Source organism: Bactrocera latifrons, unplaced genomic scaffold (genome assembly GCF_001853355.1).
Source record: "Bactrocera latifrons isolate USDA-ARS-PBARC rearing strain unplaced genomic scaffold, ASM185335v1 scaffold_93, whole genome shotgun sequence".
In the NCBI taxonomy this organism is placed as follows: Eukaryota; Metazoa; Arthropoda; class Insecta; order Diptera; family Tephritidae; genus Bactrocera; species Bactrocera latifrons.
In genome coordinates this window covers 654,179-674,318 of record NW_017537634.1, presented here as the reverse complement: position 1 = coordinate 674,318, position 20,140 = coordinate 654,179, and the positions used below count along the sequence as shown (strand labels likewise).

The 20,140-nt window shown below is 38.8% G+C and overlaps 1 protein-coding gene across 2 annotated transcripts in view; it reads right to left on the bottom strand.

The window, feature by feature from the left end:
* Nucleotides 1–6,346: 6,346 nt before the first annotated feature.
* LOC108977656 (dopamine D2-like receptor) overlaps nucleotides 6,347–20,140 on the bottom strand; it is a 216,932-nt gene continuing 203,138 nt past the window's right edge. The window contains exons 4-10 of one of the 2 annotated variants that reach the window (XM_018947469.1): nucleotides 11,320–11,572; nucleotides 10,840–11,147; nucleotides 9,808–9,860; nucleotides 9,627–9,756; nucleotides 9,186–9,320; nucleotides 8,635–8,735; nucleotides 6,347–6,849 (exon numbers count right to left, since the gene is read on the bottom strand). In XM_018947469.1, coding sequence (XP_018803014.1) covers nucleotides 6,638–6,849; nucleotides 8,635–8,735; nucleotides 9,186–9,320; nucleotides 9,627–9,756; nucleotides 9,808–9,860; nucleotides 10,840–11,147; nucleotides 11,320–11,572 — 1,192 coding nt within the window. In that variant the 3' untranslated portion in view covers nucleotides 6,347–6,637. Of the gene's footprint in view, nucleotides 6,850–8,634; nucleotides 8,736–9,185; nucleotides 9,321–9,626; nucleotides 9,861–10,839; nucleotides 11,148–11,319; nucleotides 11,573–20,140 lie in introns of both variants that reach the window. The other variant, XM_018947468.1, reaches the window with a different exon arrangement.

Sequence of the window (20,140 nt, the reverse complement as noted above, 5' to 3'; positions counted from 1 at the left end):
GCGAAAGTGTCGGCAACAGACACATACGATGGTGCCGACAGCAATTGCATTGTTTTTGAACAAATGCAAACAAATAGAGAGCAGATTGTGCTTAGTGCCCGGGCGATAAACTTTTCTCATTTCCTTTCTTTGAAAAGTAAGTCAAATTGAACGACTAGACCGCTACTTCTTTATGTCAGTATGTCTCGTTTAGAACTCGTCCAGCAGTGAACTCCAAATGTGAATTGGTGGTCAAAAATATAATATTCGCATGAAAGGAAGCAGTTTATCGACAAGAGATCAAATGAAATAAGGACACATTGTTAGGTCCTAGTTATTACATACGAAAATAGACGTATTCTTTGATTTGGTAACAGTCTCAGTCGCTTTAGGCAATTAGTTAAGCTTTACTGGGTTATCTAGCTTTACGAGTTGGTAATATATGTATAGGTATGTTTTTTATACTTGTTTATCGTATGCTGAATATCTAATAAAATGATTTTCATTTTTTAATTTTTTCTTTGGCATTGTCGACGTCGAAATAGTCATCAAATGACAATACAAAGCTACCTAACATCTTCTTCTTCTTTATTGGCGTAGACACCGCTTACACAGTTATTTCATTATTTGACGTCAATTCGAGACAGCAAGTGTGGGCAGGTCGCTCTGCACCTGATATTTTCAATGGAGTGGAGGTCTTTTACTTCCTCTGCTTCCCCTGCGGGTACTGCGTCGAATACTCTCAAAGCTGGAGCGTTTTCATCCTTTAGAACGACATGACCCAGCCAGCGTAACCGATGTCGTCGCATATCTTGTACAGCTCATCGTTCCATCAACTGCGGTATTCGCCGCTGCAAATGAATAAAGGGCCAAACATCTTTCTCACAACATTTCTCTCGAAAATTCGTAACGCCGACTTGTCAACGTTAGAATTTGGTCTTTGTTCGTCGAGAGAGAGCTTTGCTACTCAATTGCCTAATCAGTCCAAAGTAGCATCTGTGGGAAGAGATGGCTTTCGAGACTGGCGTTGTTGCTTATAATGGTTCCAAGATAGACGAAATTATCTACGACTTCGAAGTTATGACTCTCAACAATGACGTGGGAGTGTAGTTGCAAGTGCGACGACAGTTTGTTAGATGAAAAGAGATATGTATTTCGTCTTGTATTCATTTACTACCATACCCATACGCTTCGCTTTCTTATCCATTCTGGAGAAAGCAGAACTAATGGCGCGGTAGTTGATATCAATATCATCGACGTACACCAACAGAATGAAGAAGTGACACGATATGGAGTCGTCTTGTCTGAAACCTCGTTTAGTATCAAACGACTCGGAAAAGTCCTTCCCGATTCTGCCGGAGCTTTTGGTATGGCTCAATGTCAGTTTTGCAGTTTTGCAGGCATACCAAATTAAGACATAGCGACATAAAGGCACCTCCTTTTCGTGCTCTCAAAAGCAGCTTTGAAATCGACGTAGAGGTGGAGTGTGTCGATCCTCTTTTCACGGGTGTGTTCCAAGATTTGGCGCAGGCTAAAAATTTGCTCAGTTTGCTGACGGTGGTCTTTAATATTTCACACAATACGGTCGATAGAACTTTATATGCGAAGTTGAGGAGGCTTATACATGGTAGTTGGGGCAGATTGTGGAGTCTTCCTTTTGTGGATTGGGCAAAGCACACTAAAATTCCTATTGTCGGGGGCGCTTTCGTCCGACTTTTTGTACAAAAAAAAGTCTGCATGCTTTTTATCAGTTCTTCGTCGTCGCATTTGAATATCTCGGCCGGCAATTCATCGGCCCGAGCCGCTTTGTTGATTTTCAGACGGGTAATTGCTATCCGAACTTCTTCATGGTTGGGTTAAGAAACATCTGCTCCATCGTCATCGATAGAGGAATCGGGTTCACCATCTTGCGGAGTTATGCTGTATGCTTTCACTGCTATTTAGCAGGCTGGAGAAGTGTTTTCTCCAATCACCTCTGAGGGTTCTACTAGAGTATGCTCTTGTTTTGAAACCGTTTATCCTTACATCTTTTTGTAGAATAATCGAGCATTACCCCTGTCGGCCAGCTTGTCTAGCTCTACGCACTCACGCATTTCTCGTTTTAGGTCTGAAAATACATAACGTAAAGTAGTCGTCAAATGAGTTTGAAAAAATATGAGCCAATGATTCTCTCTGCTGATAGAGCACACCAAACTTTTATGCACCGAAGTTGTAAAGATATGCCAAGCTTGTTTACCGAATATTGCTCTTCCGAACTATGTTTCTATATCTAAATACAATTTTAAGGTGTGACAACTTTAATTTCGTCTAATTTTTAGTTACACCCTGATTAGTGTACATTAAGTTTGTTTGAAGGTTGTGTGTGTGTGTTTTTTGAGATATCTATCAGAATTCCCAAGAAGTTGCTCATTTGTCGAAGCCGCCGATTTCGGACCACTATAACAGTTAGCTCCCATACAAACTGATCGATCGAATTCATATGGGAAACTTTTTTATTTGACAAGATGTCTTCACCTAATTTGGAACACATTATTACTCCATTCAACGACAATCTCCGATTGGACCACTATAGCTATAGCTGCCTTACAAACTGACCAATCAGAATCGAGTTCTTGAATGGTATTTTTGCGAAATGTATTAAAGCTTAGGTGCCATGTCTTATCTTTTCATTACCTGTTATTCTATCTAACTCATATTCTTCCAGTTAGCACAAAGCTATAGAAATAACTTTTGTGCTATATGGAACCTTCGGAGCTGGAAACATGAATTCGTGTGAACTTGAGCTTAACTTTATCGCTCCGGAATTCACCTTTTCTATCTGAATCAACTTTTAACTGCATGCTGTGAGTAAGTATACTTACTTTTGTAACATAATCGATGGTTGTAAATTATTCAATAATTTTAAGACGAAATTTAAATAATATTTTATTTGGCTTTTATTGATACTTATGTGACTCCTCTTTTGATAGTGAATTTTAATTTATTAATGGGATTACAATATTTCATGCCACCGTTACTCAATATATATATTTCAAAATCCTTAACATAGCATTGTAACATGTTGTTTGTGTTTTTGTTTTTGTTTTTTAACAAATTCAAATTTCTTTATAAACAATAATATTACTAATACCCTGCCCTCATTTTGCTTAATACATACTTGATTTTTCAACGATTCTACTATGATGAATATACATACATATATATGTGTGTATGTGTATGTGTGTGTAAGCCAGACAAAAATAGCGTGCCATACCGTTATATTTGTTAAGTGAATGAGGAAAAAACGAGCATGGCTGCGAGTGTATATGTGTGTGTTATGAAGTCTTGTTTTTTATGCTATATGTGTGTGTATGTGTGGCGAAAACAATTTTTCATTTTACATATGTGTATTTGTTTGTATTATTTATTTGTGTGTGGGTGTGTAATTCTAGTAAAACCACACTTAAATATTTGAAAAGTCGCTCACCAACACAACTCAACTACATACACACGTTAAATGAGTTATATTTGTGTTGAACATACATAATTTAGTAATTAATTACAATCAATTAATATATTTAAATTTAATAAGCGTCTCTTTTGGAAGAATTTATGCTACTAACCGCAATGCACACTTCATTTATCTATGTACATATGTAACTATATACTAACTTATATATATATATATATATATGTAAATATGTATGAATAAGTGCATGTGCACTTGTACCAGCTGTATTTACATGCACATGCACAATGTTTGTATGTGTGTGGGTGTCAAGTTTGTCGGTACGTAACTGATTGGGGGCCTTAAGTCTATTAAGAGTCCATCGCTTAACTATTTGTCACTTAAATGCTTACATTTGCATACGCGCTAACAACTCTGTACGCTAACAACTCTGTAAGTATGAATAGTTTAAGTCTAAACACAAATACCGTAAATTGATTTATGCAATCGCGTAACAAAATTATAGGAAAGTACAAAAGTGTTGAGCATTTACCGCTATTCGCGCTCGCTATTTTCTTTGCATTTATTGTTTTATTTTGTTTTTACATTTTCTCAAACGAGATTTCTTGCTTGCTTAAAGTTAAACATCTTCATTTAGTATTTAATTGTAAGAGATATATATTTATTTATATACATATATATATATGTACCTATGTATTTGTTGTTTTGTGTATAATTAATTATTTGTCGCATAGAAACAATTGAGAGGACGGTCATTAAAACTGAACAAATTCTATGTTTGCCTCTGCAGCGGCATTGGAATTAGCTACATACATATAAGTATACTTAACAGCTAACTGTACATACATGCTTTAGACGCTACATTAATTATGCCTATATACACTTTCATTTGCTATAACTGTTAATTTGTTAATTATGATTATTTATTTGATTTACTTGAGTACCCTGATATTTCTTATGAGTTTTGATTATTCATTTAGATTAATTGTTCCATAATTAACTCAACTAATTCCATGCCATCTGGTATGCTATAACGTATTTTGCACTTAGTAGGTCTTATAAAGTAACTAAGTTCTTCTAATTGCTTTCATTTCAAGTTTTAATATTTTTTTTTTATTTACTCACGCTATTTTTGCCGGAACCGCTCAAAGAAATCGCCGCAAAAGTCTCGCAGTGGGGCTCATTTTGCTTTGCCATTTTTAATCTCCGAAAGAGAAACCGATTTTCGGTAGTTTTTTGAAAATCTGGCAATGTCTTTCAGAGGGATGAGGCAATATTTTCTCTAATTTGAGATACGGGACGCTTTGCTGGGGCTTCTTTTTGCAGCATTTGAGTAAATTTATTAGACTTAACTAGTGCTGTTACGGCAACCAGCTCTTTCATGTTCAAGTAAGAATTATAGCCTACGAGTATTTATTTATATATAAATTTTACAAGCCATTTGGTAAACCGATTTTACAAAATTTCGTTTTGATAATTGTTTTTTATTGTTCAAGGGTTCGCCCGTTCTCTAGATATGTGAAACTATCGTTGGTTTGTGTTCGAGTTTATACGAAATTCATTGTAAGTTGGTTTGGTGATATGTTCGACTTGAATAAAAATTGAGAAATGAGATTACAAATCTGGCGCGATGATATTCATAGTTTTTTTTGCTTACTTTTCCTAGCGTGAGAAATTTGATTACCTAATTACTTAAGAAGTTCTATGCTTATGCCCTCTTGGTGTATTACTCTTTTGGAAAACAATTTATCTTCTTAACATTATAGCGCTATGCTGGGGAAGCACTTTAATTTCCCTCATGTTTGGTAATGTACTCGTATGTATATACATATGTGTGTTCAATACGGTGGATAGTACTGAGCTAAAGAGCTGCGAGAATGCTAAATAAGGAACAAAACCTGAATAAGTTTCTACTCTTTGGCGTTGGATCGAAGAAACTATACCGATTGTTCAAATTGGTGCCGCGCTTCTTTATTTGTTGGAAGTAATCGAGGCTTAAGTTTTCTATAAATAACTATATTCTATTTCACGTCTACTGTTTTGAAAATCAATTCACAAAATTTTTAATTCCTTTTAATAATCCTTTTAGATAAGAAAAAGTGGTCTGAAATATGTCAAAGGAAACTTACTGGGATTGATCGATTATACTACTTCATTGAGGTATTCAGATATTCGCTTACATGTAAATTTCTTTGACAAAAAAAAAAAAAACAAAAAGGTTACTGCGAGTTACTCATCAGAGTATCCACGAATCGAAAACAGCTTATGTGTTTATATTGGCTTAAAAGCGTCTTAATGGAGTCAATTAGCAAATTGTAAACAAATTGCCTACAAACAAAGTATTCGATTCTCTGCAGAGTACAGCCTAATTGATTATTACTTAAGATGGGAATGCATAAGCAACTCTCTTCACAAATTTAGCAGAAAGTAGAGAAAAGAGTTTTCGGTGAGACTTGATTAAACGGCTTGAGAGCTGTTGCGTTTGCTTTGAGTAGAAACTGTAGCACCGTTGTCGAAAGCGGCCCTTTTGCTCTCCCTCGTCCTATTATACTTACACATTCGTCCACCATATAGTACACGGGTCAAAATGGAGTATAATGCCAATTTGTTAGCATTTAGGTATAGATATTTACAAACTGTTTCCGTTAAGCCTAGATGTGAGATTTTTTTATGTACATGCAAATGTGGACCTGATCCACCATTACTCAATGCTAACTCTTTGCACAGCTAGAGGCACTACACTTACTAAGTTCTCTGCTGTACATATGAATATTTTCCACCTACATATTTATTCAATTATTCAATACATAAATATGTATATGGTAAATAGTATTTAGAAAATGTAGGCGGCAATTAAGATCGACCAAGAGTCTTCAATTTATTGTGGATATCTTAACTTCTACCTAGAGCTATTTTAAAGTTATTGTAATTAGTACATATATGTGTCTATATTTATAAGTGGTTGTTATTGTTGAGTTTGTTGCATGTGCGGGCTGTCGTCTATAAAATCGCGAAGTAATGTTTGTGACCCTTGTCGCTGCGACGGGTAATGCGTGTGTTAGTATATTTATAGTTTTTGTTATTGCTATTATAATGAAGAAATATTTTGCCCAATTCCACCGTTATCATTATAAAAATGTATTTATGCCCATTACTTTGCACGTTCGCGTTTACTTTAGCGCAGACTGGTCCGATCAGCGTTGATGTTAATCACCCTAAGTGCATGATCTTTTTGAATGCTTTGCGGAACTCTGGGTTGAAGATCGTGTAGATGATGGGATTGACGAAGCTGTTGATGTAGCCCAGCCAGGTGGTGAATATGAAGAGGGTGACGCCTGGCCGCCAGCTTATGCTCAACATAGCACAGATCGCATCCGACAGATTGCACGTGAAGAATGGCAACCAGCAAACCAGGAAGACACCTGTGAGAAACGGATTAACGAAGTACCTTTGTATAATTTGTGTTGAAAATTAAACTATTCTCATATCTTTTTTCACGAAATATTTATTTATTCAATCTTTTCTATTTAAGACCGTTGAAGGTTCCTAAATAACGTATAGAGATGGTTTATGCCTTAACGCACCTCCAGAACAGGGTATATTAAATGCTCACATGGGTTTACAAGCTTAAAAAAATCGCGTTTTTATTATTCTATTAAATTTAACAACACCTCTGGAATATAGTCGTAAATTTTCAAGTAATCCGAGTGATAGTTTTGGAGATACAGCCGTGAGAACTTGTGCGCTTGAGGCTAGCTGGCTAAGTCCTCGTTTTTAAACGCCTTTAAGATAAGTCTTTAAGATAAACTCATTTCATTTGAGATTTGGACGACGGATTTTTTTTCGATTACAACTATTTGAATAAAAAATAATATTGCGAGTTTTGTCCTAGTTTTTGATTTTCACTTTGAATGAACCTGTTGTCCTGAGTTATCCTGCCAACACGGACGAAACTTTTTTCGGAGGTCACCGGAAATGGCGTCGCAATGACCGAGTTTAAAATATCCCTTTTTTTCATATTCAGAATTTCTTTGTTAGTAGTGTATATTTGCAACAATAAAAAATTCTAATAAAATATTTCATTTTTTATATGAGAAAATATTTTTGAAATACAGTACACTTGAGAGACCCCATGTAACCCCTTTAGTTTTCCACAAAGTTTGTAACACCCTGAAGGAAACGTCGGAGGCCCTATAAAATATATAATATATGTACATGTATATAATTGATCAGCATGACTTGTGTCTTTATATAATACAACCTAATTTTTCTCCACAAGAAATTTAACAAATAAAATCATGACCTTGTATGGAAAACGATTTTGTTTTACAAAATTTGAAAAAACATTTTCAGAAAAGATTGCCATACAAAATGATCTATAAAAATAAGATTCATATATGTGATATATTTGGTTTTTTGAGATGGCTATTATTGTTTCGGAGCAACCGAAGATTGTTATTTCAGTTCGTCGAGCACCTTACTGGAAGGGATCGAAGTTTTAAAAAAGCGTAGCTGTTTAAAAAAAAAAGTTTAATCTTAATTAAACCTCGTTGTCGATCCTCTCAGGCAATAGACTAAGCGAACAAAAAAATGGCTGAAGTTGGTACGGCTTAAAGGGTTACAATTTTCTCAATTAGAATAAGAAATTAAAATAAGAAAACATTGTCTTCCGAAGTAGTACAAATGGAGTGTTTATGGTTCCGACTAATCTTCAAATTTATTGTTAACATATATACCTACATATAACGGGTTAAAGAATGAATGTATTTGTCTGAACCTGGTTAATGAAGGTAGTGTCAGAATTTATGTAATAAATAAGTCACAATTGGTTGACAATGATGAATCTCGGCAACTAGAGGAGAATAAAATCCATCCCTTAGGTCACGAGTTGCCAAACTGCAAAACAACTGCAAGCCATTCTAAAAATGAATTAAAATATTTTTGAATAAAGCCCAACATTAATCCTGACCAACTTATGAAACGGACAATAACAGTTATTTCATTGTAACTATTTGGGATGTAACTGTTTGATTTTAAACATTCCTTGCGATCCCTTCCATAGCAACATTCAATTAATTACGCAGACTACAACAATACAGCCGCATAGCTAAGTTTAGCTGAACGTCAACTTTTGACAGTAGTCCGTTAAAAGTTTGCTTTCCTAGTTTTGACTTATTTGTACTCCTGCTCAACTTATCGGTACTTACCCAGAACGATGGCGAGAGTTTTGGTGGCTTTCTGCTCTTTCTTCGCCGACGACTTTTCGCGCTTTTTCTTCGAAGCTTTGTGTACTTTGTATATTGTGAACCTACCACGAGCCAGTTTCCGTACCCGAACAAATGGTGAGTAGCGACCACCGAGTGCGGACAGAAGCAGTCGAAAATGTCAGTTGACAGTGGGAAGCAGCCGTAGGCGACAAGACCGCAGCGAATTGAAATGAGGGAAAAAGAAAGAGTGTTGCGAATTAAATATTATACAGAGCAAAATGGAAAAGTGAGGAACGGCGAGATCCGAGATACCCGCGGTGTGTATGGAAGAGAAATGCGGTAAATTGGAGATTTATGAAAAAAGGTGTTAAAGCAGCTTGTGTGCTTGCTAAACTTTTAATTGAGCAGTGCCTGGTAACCAGCGGCTATGCCAAATACTCAACGGCAAGCAAAAGCTGCAGCCATGGTGTGTTGGGTACAACCGCTGGCTACCGTGTTTTACCAGCGTATGTTTTATCGTCACTTCACTGAACTAAGTGACTACGACTTACCTCGAGGCCTGCGAGTTTTTCTTGTCTTTACGCGATGAGCTCTTCGACGCTGCTGAAAGTGTGGAGTCGTTGCGTGCCAGTGTAATTGCTCCTTGAACCCCGCAGCGAACGAAGGACAGCGGCTTCATCGCAACACTGTCGGCACGCAGTTATCGGCGTAGAGTTTATACATATGTACATATATACAGGGCCGGCATCGAAAAAATATTACAGGTAAGTTGGGAGAAAATGCAAATGTAAACTTAATCGCTAATAAATTTAAGAAACTTTCAACGCAACTGAATTTAAACCATACAAAATTTATACCATTAATTTATACTTTGACAAGAATCTATTAGTTGCGGATTGAACGCATGAGGAACCACTACGGGCAGGGTTATGAGGTGGATGTACTCGTATAATACTAAGTACGGTGGTGGAGAGGTCAGCGGTGCGGCTTACCTGAGGGAAGGCTCCCGTTGGGTAGGTGAATCACCAGTAGCGGTGTTGCGTCTACTGCTGCTCACACTGGACCGTTTGTATGTCCCACTAGGCTCCGGGCTATCCGGCGGCGACGAATCGGCGGCTGCGCCTGCAAGGACATCGTCAACGTTTGAGGGTGCATAACCAGAATCATGATTACCATTTGGATCGGCCACCACAAGTTGTGGTGGACTGCTGATCTGCGCCACAACACTGCGCGGCGTCAACGCACATGGATGACCGTGAAGCGCGGCATGGTGATGTGATTTCGATTGGATTTTTACGATTTTTCATTTTAATATTTTTCCAGCGCATTTTTAATTTATGTTGACATTGTGGATGTGGCGACGATGCGTGTTTGTGGTATTTCCAGATGGATAGCGGTGTGCAAAATGAAAAACAGGAAAATAACAAAAAATATTTAAAAGATGTATTCAGATGGCTGTGTAGTTGGACGGTTGTAGCGGTATGATATTTTTTTGGACTAAATATACTCCTGCTCACATTACCTACCATGTTTTCATGTGGATATCATAATCTAAGTTCTTTTAGGAATTTAGGAGGAATTCTTGAGGAATTCTTGCAGGAATTTATTCAAATGGGAGATTTGTAAATAAGTATGGGAGTTTTGAGGTCTAGTTCTTGTGAGGTTTTCTCAAAGGCAACATGTTGGATGATATTTGAGAAAGCATTAGCTCTTGTTCTTTATTTTTTTCTCAATATTAACTAACTAACTAATTGAGACAACACTACTAAATACTAAAAAGGAGCTGTGAATAATGATAATTGGAGGAAAGCTTTTACTTTTACGAATCGAAATTATCATTATCTCGTTTTTCGTTATTTTTGTATGCAATATTTAACACATCAGCGGAAATTTCCAAATTTAAACATATTTTTTGTTGAGTTTTCAGACACTTTTTTCTCACAGAAAATTGTATAAAAGCAAGTGACAAACTCTTAATATCTTTTGAATTTATTAGTAATCACGATTGGCCCCAGGCAGCAGTCGAGCTTTTCATTTATCCACTACTAATTATCCCGCTTTTGTCTCTCCATCACATTGTAATTTATTTTACATTTTGAAGGTTTTTTGTAGCTCTCTTTCATTACTTATTACTGCTCTTTGCGTGTGTTTGTAATTAACTAGTGTTTGTTGAAGTGTTATTGTTGTTGGCGCTTTGTCACTTACATGCCAGTCTCCTCCACTACGGTAGCTAGCATAAATTCTGTGGATTTGTCATTGACGATGACATGGCAATCGTCGATGTCCGGCGATATGGCACCACCGCCGGGATCTTCCTCTTCCTCGTTTGACCCCGACGCTGTGTTCGTCGCCGGCTCGTCAGGAATTATGCGGACCGCGTGCCTGTCGCTGCCCAGCGCCGTTTCGGCCAGCCTGCGTGTTTGTGCTACATTCTCAATGACGCTGCCACCCGTCAGCTCCGATAGGTGCGGCCTTCGCGCGGCGCGTTGCTTCTTGGCTCGCATATTCAGTGCCTATTGTTTGAAGATAAGCGTACGTAAAAGAGAAGACAAATAGAGACAATGTTAAAGTCGTAAATTAATACGGAATGGGTTTTAGATACAAATAGAAATAGTATGTAGGGAAAGTAAAGTTGTTGTTTTAAAAATTAATAGAAATTAAGTAATTTAATTTAGCCTAAATTACCTTGAAAATATTCCAGTATAGGAAAACCATAATTGTACAGGGAATGTAGAAACTGCTTAACGAAGAGCAAAGAATGAAAAAACTGTTATAGAATATACAAAGTTGCGGAATGCGATCAGGTGTGTTGTTGAGGCCCAGAACTATTGGTAGACCGATAGCCGCTGAAATTGCCCAGGCGAATACGATAGTCATGCAGACACGTTTACTGTTCCGGTGTTTCGCATATTCTATGGGTCTCGTCACAGCAATATACCTGAAATAAAGGGATATAATAATGATAAGACTTCTATATACGATTGACTAAATGCGGACACATTTTACTTAATGTTTTTATAAGCTTCACATTGCGGAATTATTTGTATCTAGTGCTATATGCGATTGTTACAACTATAGTCGCAAAGTTATGGTATCTCTGTACAAGATGGTCATTAGTGAGCGATAGGGGAAATTGATGCCCCTGGTAAAATTATTTAAATTGTTGAGAAAAAATTATGAAAGCGGAAATTTAACAAAGGTAATAAAAACAGAAAAACACACAGCCCTATTTACTTTGTGGTGTATGTTTGCGTCGGAGAGTGAAAGGTCGTTGGGTGTGAAGAATACCCAATATTGATTTATGCTCGCAAGTGTGTGCTAATAATGTTAAGTCTGCTGAGGTATTCAGACCACTGATAAGAAAATATGTTGCAAAAAGTAAACTTTATACTGATTTTGAAAGGCTTTTTTTAATCATTGCCATTGTTTGTTATTTGCCCCAAGAAAATGTAATTAAGCATTATATCGTGAGGCTAAGCTTAGCCATTCGGCTTGTCAGTCACGTAATTTTGGTCTACACCTTATTCATTCTTATGTTTTTGCTGCGTTGTCACTCTTTTCTTCTCAGCTCCCTCAGAACTATAGCGCATTATGCTCTCACGATATTCCACACTAGTTGTGGTGTCACTCAGCACTAGAAGTGATTGGCTCACATTGGACAATAGCGCTCTTCTATTTTGGCTTGGTCCACCAATTTTGTTCATTATTCTTGTTAGTGCGGCCTTGTAACAAACTCCATTGTGAATTATTATTCATTACTATGACCGCCGATATTTAGTTTGATGTCTTCAAGTTTCTCCACAGCTTCTTGTTGTCAGCCATACTTCGGTCGTTGACGCTGCATAGTTTCCCAGTTCCTTTGTCACTGCAGTTATGGCAGTAGCATCTACGTACTCAATAATCTGTCTCTGCTTCGGGAGTGAGAGATGCCGTCATACAATGCTTTTCACAACAATGGGCCAAGAACAGAACCTTGCAGAACTCCGCTTGTTAAGGCATATTTTCTTTATCCGTCATCCGTTTCATACAGTAAACACCGATCATACAAGTATCTGGATATAATCTTAACCAAGTATGCCGGGATTTCGTAACGTTCTAGAGCACTTATTATATGGGGCCAGTATGCCGAACTAAACGGCAACGATAAACGTGGCTACTGCGCAGTATTTCCCTGTACCATACAAACATCTGTCTTGTTAGTTATATCAGTAAGCTTCGTAGTTGCATCAATCATTGGTGTCTGTTTGCGGAATCCATATTAGTTGTCGGATTGACTCTTCCTCTCTTCTCTTTCTAAATGCAGCTCTAATCGTATACAGATTATCCGCTCCAGTATCTTGCCAATCGTATCCAGCACATAGAACGGTCAAAATGAGCCAGGCTCTCCAGTTGGTTTATTTGGCTTTTGCAGCAAGACCAGCCTCTGCTTTTTCCAAGTTTTCGGGAGTACCGCATTTTGTAAGCACCGCGTAAACAATTCAGCAAATGGTCTCACATTATACTTAAAGACAGTATTTAAGGCCTTATTTGAAATACCATCATACCATCTATGCCTGGTGCTTTGGCATTGAAAAATTTCTTGCCGTCTCTGTTGCCTCCACGTCAGTAACTACTGTGTCTCTTTGATTTCAACAGATTCTTCCGCTAGAGCCGTTCGATTCTCTAGCGGTTGTGCAGAGATCCAGTGGTCACCTAACAAACGTTTGAGAAGTTCGTCCAAGTTCAATAACGGATGTGTGTATATTGTTGTCCGCACCAGAGAGCTGCTAGCGAAGAATATATCGATAACGGAGATCCAAATATTTTTTGGTTTCTGGTATTCAGCACCACGATTTCCATGCCCACTTGTGTGGATGCCCCCCCTAATCCATCGCCCACGCATTGAAATTGCCTGCGATTATGTTCTTCGTAGCAGACAAACATTTTCTAATTAGTATTAGAATTTTTCTTCAGTCTCTCTGCGATATGCTTGGCGGTATAACACAACTGTAGAAGTTACTCCCACAGATTTTCGCTCGAGTGTAAAACTATTTTTCTCTTAGTTGTTTCTTTTGAAACGTTTAAAATCCCCCTCATGTTCATATGGCAGCTTTGTTCATGTTGTCAGAAATCCATGTAGCTATGTATTTTCATGTTTCCCACCGAGTATACATTTTTTTGTCATGAACCGTTTGTATAAGAAGCTCTTTTGCAGCCTCATAGTGGCTCAGATTGTATTGCATGACGCTCATTTTTTGGCGCTTTTATATGTTTTTTTGGTAATGGGAACACTTTTTCCACCTACAGAACGAGTTTTTATCGCACGACTTCGCAAACTGTCCAGTTTTGCACCGGTTCGGTCTGTCCGTCCGCTCGTCAGTTCGTTCGCGCAAGCTGTAACTTGAGTAAAAATTGAGATTTCTTGAAGAAACTTGGTTTCTTAGGCTCCTTAGTACAAAATAAAGGCGACTTCTTAGATGGAAAGTGCCATAACTGAGCGCTAAATTAAGATATAAAATTGTATTTTGGAATGGGAGATCGCAGAAGTTATGGGCACTTGTGGATAAAAAATTTTGAAAAAGGGGGGCTTGACCCCGCTCCCTAATAAGTTTAATGTGCATATCTCCTAAACACTAGAGCTACAGCAAATTCGCTCAGAACGAATATTACAAAAACTACTACCAATAGCGTGAAAATAGACGAAATCGGAAATCAAAAATCTCCCATATAACGGTACTGTTGAAAAATACTAAAAGCGCGATAAATCGATAACTACGAGGTTTGACAATGAAGTAATGAGACTGATTTCATTGCCACGCTGTGGTAAATCTGTGATCTTGAAATTCCCTTTCTCTTTTTTTCGGCATCCCCGCCTCCATTTGCCATTGATATATGTACCATCGCTCTAGCTTGTTTCGTTCGCCAGCTCGTCACGAAAATGGAAAAACGAAATCAAGAGCAACGCGTCGCGATAAAATTTTGCGCTAGTTTGGGCGAAACAGCTTCGGAAACGTATGCTAAAATTGTAAGAGTGTATGGTGATAGTGCTCTAGAGCCGGAAATCAAACGCCAAAGCTCACAATGGTTGTCTCCACGTGAGCAAGTCGAAGGTGAAAACGATGATTATTGCCTTTTTTGATAGCTGTGGAATCGTCCACAAAGAATTCGTTCCACCGGGGAAAACTGTGAATCAAGTCTACTACTGTCAAGTACTCGAAAGATTGCGAAAACGAGTCAACAGCGTGCGCCCAGACCTCGCTCGCAACTCGTTCGCCCGCGATCGTTTATCACGACAACGCGCCGTGCCACTCCGCCCTCAGCGTGTCCCAGTATTTGGCCTCTAAAAGAATTGCCGTGTTGCAACAGCCGCCTTATTCGCCCTACATGTCACGATGCGACTGTTTTTGTTTCCTAAAACAAAATCGGTAGTCAAAGGAACCCGTTTTGAGTCGATTACGGACATCCAGGCCGCCGTTACGAGGGTACTCGCGGACATCCCAGTCAAAGCATTTCAGAAATGTTACGAAGCGCTGGAATCGCTGTATAGCGGTCTAAGGGAACTACTTTGAAGGGGATGGCAGAGTTGAATTAGTCTCATTACTTAATTGTCACACCTCGTAAATGCATCAGAAACGTAAAAATTTGCAGCTAGGATAGTATGGCAAGACTTTATGGGGGCTGGGGTAAAAATTTGACGATGAAAGTGGCACTGTCCACCTTTTGGGAAATCCCATATCTCGGTACTTGTCTTACCGATTTCGACAAAATTTAGTACGTAACATTCTTTTTATATTCTTATGTGCTATTGCGAAAATAGACAAAATCGGACAACACCTAATCTTATTATTTTTTTTATCTAAATTTATATAATATGATAGTCGGTAACATATCAATATAATTGATTATGAAGAAAGTGTAATTTAATGTGGCTCTCATATAATGTCGCAAACTTATTGTGTGTTATTGCAAAACTTCGCAAAAGGTCAATATCACAAGTTTTGCGGATGCGCAAGACTACTTTCAGTGTAGAAGTAAATGTAAGTACACCTAAATATAATATTGCATTATTTGACATTTTAACACTGTTGTACTGAAACGCAGATTGCTCCTATATTGCTTTGTGGTAAGGTCCTATCTACATACCGATCATATGAGAAGGTATTTTTAGTTGGCTAGACTTTTTAGTCAGTGCCTTTTAAAATAGCATGTTAGCTTCCGAATCTATTCAAATTGTGATAGCTGTTATATAAAATATATTGTGACAAAAAAGTACCCCGAAATTGTAATATAAATTCCCCGGGTAAGTGATATTTCAAACAAATGTATTTTCCTAAGTATGTAGGCTGTTTGATTACTATACCAAATATGAGCACAATCAGTGCGTTGCGATTTTTAACATGGATAAAAATATTGAACAATGAATTTTTTCCAAATTTTATATCTTTAACCAAATTTCATTGCAAATGTTGGAAAAGGCTTCCGGTGATTCAAAATCTTAAGAGTACGAGTGATACAAAGTCTTCAAAGGTGGTTGAGAGATCGTTGAAGACTGATGAAAATAGTGCTTGAAAATCGTTTGACAAGGGTTACAGAGATAGCAAGAGAGTTCGACATCTCTTGAGATTCCGTTCGAATCTTTTAGTCAAAATTTTTGGTGTGAAACGCACTCTTACTCGACTGGTCCCGATAAAGCTGAATTTTTTTCAAAAAGAGTATCGTCTCTTTGATCGTACGAATTCCGATGTCACATCCTTGGAGGGCATTATAACTGCCAATGTGACAAAACAGCGACGCCATAGCCGCTCAAGGTCAAGGCGATGCTCTTTGCTTTTTTCGCGATATTCGTGGTTTGATGCATCACAAATTTGTTCCTGAAGGACAGACAGTCAATAATCAGTTCTAATTGGCCGTATTGAGGTGTTTGTGTGAGAACATCCGAAATGAATACCACCGATCAACCACCGTATTCACCAGATTTGGCTCCGTGTGATTTTTGTTTCCCAAACTGAAACTACCGCTCCGTGCGACTTGTTTTAGTCGATGGAAGAGATAAAACAAAATACGCTGAAGGCCATCCCAAAGAGTGCTTATGAAAAGTGTTTCGAGGATTGGAAAAATTGCATCTGGTGGCGATTACTTAGAAGGTGACAAAATATGTATTCATGGAATGCTTTGCATTTTATTTACAATTTCCGGGAACTTTATGGGGCAACATTTTTTTAGGTTTCATTTATTACTGGGAAAGTGACATTTTATTCAAAAATTATTTGCTTTTCGGGCTTTTAATTTGTAGTTCTAATAGCTTTGGGCATTCCTACAACAATTTAATGCAAAGAAATCACACGAAATTAAACCAAGTACTCAGGTACTGACTTCGTATTGACTTTTCGAGGTATAATTTATTTAGCTCTTTGCCATTTTGCCATGCGAAAATACAAACAAAAAGGAGCAAAAATTACGTTCCTGTGTATGCGGTTTCCGAGTGAAAAATTATAAAATGCGTGAATTTTTGCTTAATTCTAGCATGTACTTTTTGTACATGCGTAACTACAAATATCCTAAGGGTCAGGCTAATGTCGAGTAGAATGTGAAAAAATGGAGAATTTATTTAATTTCCTTTTCAGCTTTTTTCTTCTTTTTTGTGATTTGAAATATATGAATATATTCGTCACTTTGTTTCCCTTTCGTCGGATTTAATTAAATTTTGATTGATTACAATTTGCTAGAAGGCATTTACGCTTGCAAGCGAATGTGCGTACTGTCGGAGAGGAATATTTGAAATAAAGTGCTCTTCTGTCACAATTCTGTAGTAATTGTGCCGAACTGAAAAGCCACGGGTGGAGACGTGGAATGCTCAACGGACGTGTATACGCCGGGCTCCTTGATTTCAGCAATGCGTAAGCCTGCCGTTAGAGTCACCGTTATTGTCATCTTTACGCAAAGCTCTAGAGTCCCTTGTAGATGCCGCCGACTGAAGCGTTCACGGTTCGGCTTTCGTAACGCTGCAAGCGGCTTTTCCACGCAGTACAACTACATTTGCATGCCGCCTTTGAGTGACGAAGGAATAATGAAATACAAATTTAATTTGTGTACCCTGAGTTTTGAAAAGTGAATGCTGCGCGGCTAAAAGCATACAATTGCAAACGTGGCGAAGAAACACCACACACTAGACACTGGGATGCCGGCACCTTTGTTGTAACTACTCACTGACGGTCCTCGGGCTTAATGACATTTATTTGTAAAAGTGAAGGGGATTTCTCATTAAAAAATATGTGTAGTAAAGGGAAAAATCAGAGTAAAACGCGGTCACCTATATAAAAGAAACTATCAGATAAATAGGGATCTGAAGGGGGCACCTCAAGATGCTACGAATCGGTTCGCAAAGAGGAAAAACGATCAAATAACCCCTCAGCAGCCGCCAAGAATGAAGGGCAACCAGCCACAGGCGGCCGGAGGAAAACGCTACTCCCCAAATCCGCCGCCGGTGGAAGCGTTACAGCACAAGTACTCGGAGGCTTTAAATGGCATTCGGATGGCGGCATTAGCCCGTAAGTATTCAGAACATGTGGGCGTGGAAGGTGGTCGCGAACAGCGTTGATAAATTTAGATGGAAGCTCAACATTACGGTTGAAGATGAATTCTACAATTTTATCCTTCACAAGTTATTCCGACAGAACTTAAAATTCAGCAATGAGCTGAAGGGGCGCTACTCTCCACTCAGAAGCTCAGATGGGTTAGAAGGGAAGATTGGTGAGGACAGTGGAGACGAGAACTCGTCTCCCATTGAGCACATCCTGTTAACTTTGCCGCCGGCATAGAAGTTGCCCATGTGAACCTACGCCATGCAACGGCAGCCTCGGCTATCATCGCGAGGAGATTCAACTCGGATAACATGGACCAGCAACGCAGATGGTTAGAACCGATTTTTGATCCAGGAACAATGGGTCTATAGAGCAGAGGTGAGAGTACCAACTTCGAAAAACAACAAAGTAAAAAAAAAAAACGCTTGTGTAGTGGTTAGAATCGATTTAGACTTCTACTGTATTTCAGAGTTCCTAACACATAATCTTAGACGGCTACAGTATTATCCATTAAAAGGCAGAGCGAGACCTTTACCAGTGCGAAGGACAGGACAAGGAGGAGTGTCACGGTTCAGGTTGACATAATTCCATCATTGATCGCACGGAAGCCAGATCGTATGGACTGGTTTATTGCACGGGATCTCAATCAAGTGGGCACTGGCTTCCTTCTAGAACTATAATTCACCAGCAGCGGATGGCATATTTCCAGCTCTTTTGCAACAAGGTATGAAAGTTCTCTTGCCATACCTGTTAGGGCTGATGGCGTATATCCCAGAAAGATGGAAAATAGCGAAAGCAATCTTCATCCCCAAGGTAGGTAGGAGATACTATTCATTGGCCAAATTATTCCGGTTAACTAGTCTCTTATCCTTTATGCTAAAAGGGATAGAAAAGATAGTGGACAACCACAGAAGATCGGAAGTGCTGAAAATCGAACCCCTATTCCAGCCAGCACGCACACGGAGCAGACAGATCCACTAACACTGCTTTGAACCAGCTGAACTATAGAATTCGTTGAATAATGGCGAGGTTGCGATATGCTCCTTCTTTGCCATTAGAGTGCCTTTGGTAAGTTTCACGCAAGCGTGATCAAGGCACTGGAGAAAATTAACGTGACGGTTCCAGTATGCAGATGTGCGCTAGGATAGCTGAAAGAGCTGTGGGGGAGAGCAAGAGCATTGTCATAATGGCGCCAGTCAACTTTTAGAAGACTCTCTATGACATTGTTCAAAGGGTTTTAAGTCTAGGTAAGGGGTGGTGCAACACGGTAATGCTAAGTATAATCACGACAAAAGCTATCGTGATCCTTTTCACTAAGTGAATATCTCTTCAGGGCTTTAGGCCCCTAACAATTGGGGGCAGCGAGTTGGAGATGTCGAAAGAGGTCATATTCCTTGGCTTCACATTAGACTAATCCTTACGGTGGAGTAGGCATGTGGATCTAACGCTGTCCAAAGCCACCAAGGCACTCATGCATACGCTTTTCTGGCAGATCCTAGGGATGCGAGCCAGGTGTCATTACATAGCGGTATACCATGATTGTAAGACCTGCTTGGGCTGCCAAAGCAACGCAGTCTTCGGTTCGCTTGCAGTCATGCTGGAGCCCACACCGCTGCATCTCATGATTAAATAGGTAGCGAAACATACCATGCTACTAATGTCAGCAGAGGGTTTCGGCGAAGGGAAGATAACGTCGACGGCGTTACAAAAAGTCAGAGTGGAATGACTTCACGCTTGATAGAGAATACTATCCAATGGTACACTGAGGGCTCGAAAACACCGGAAGGCATTGGAGCAGGTATTACGGGGCCGCATATCAAGCTATCCACTCAAATAGGTCGCTTTCGAAGCTTTTTTCGTGCAGAAGTTTTTACTATAAGTCTGTGCGCAGAACTCAGTCTCCACCGCAAATATAGCAACCAGGGTATCGCCATCCTTAGCAACAA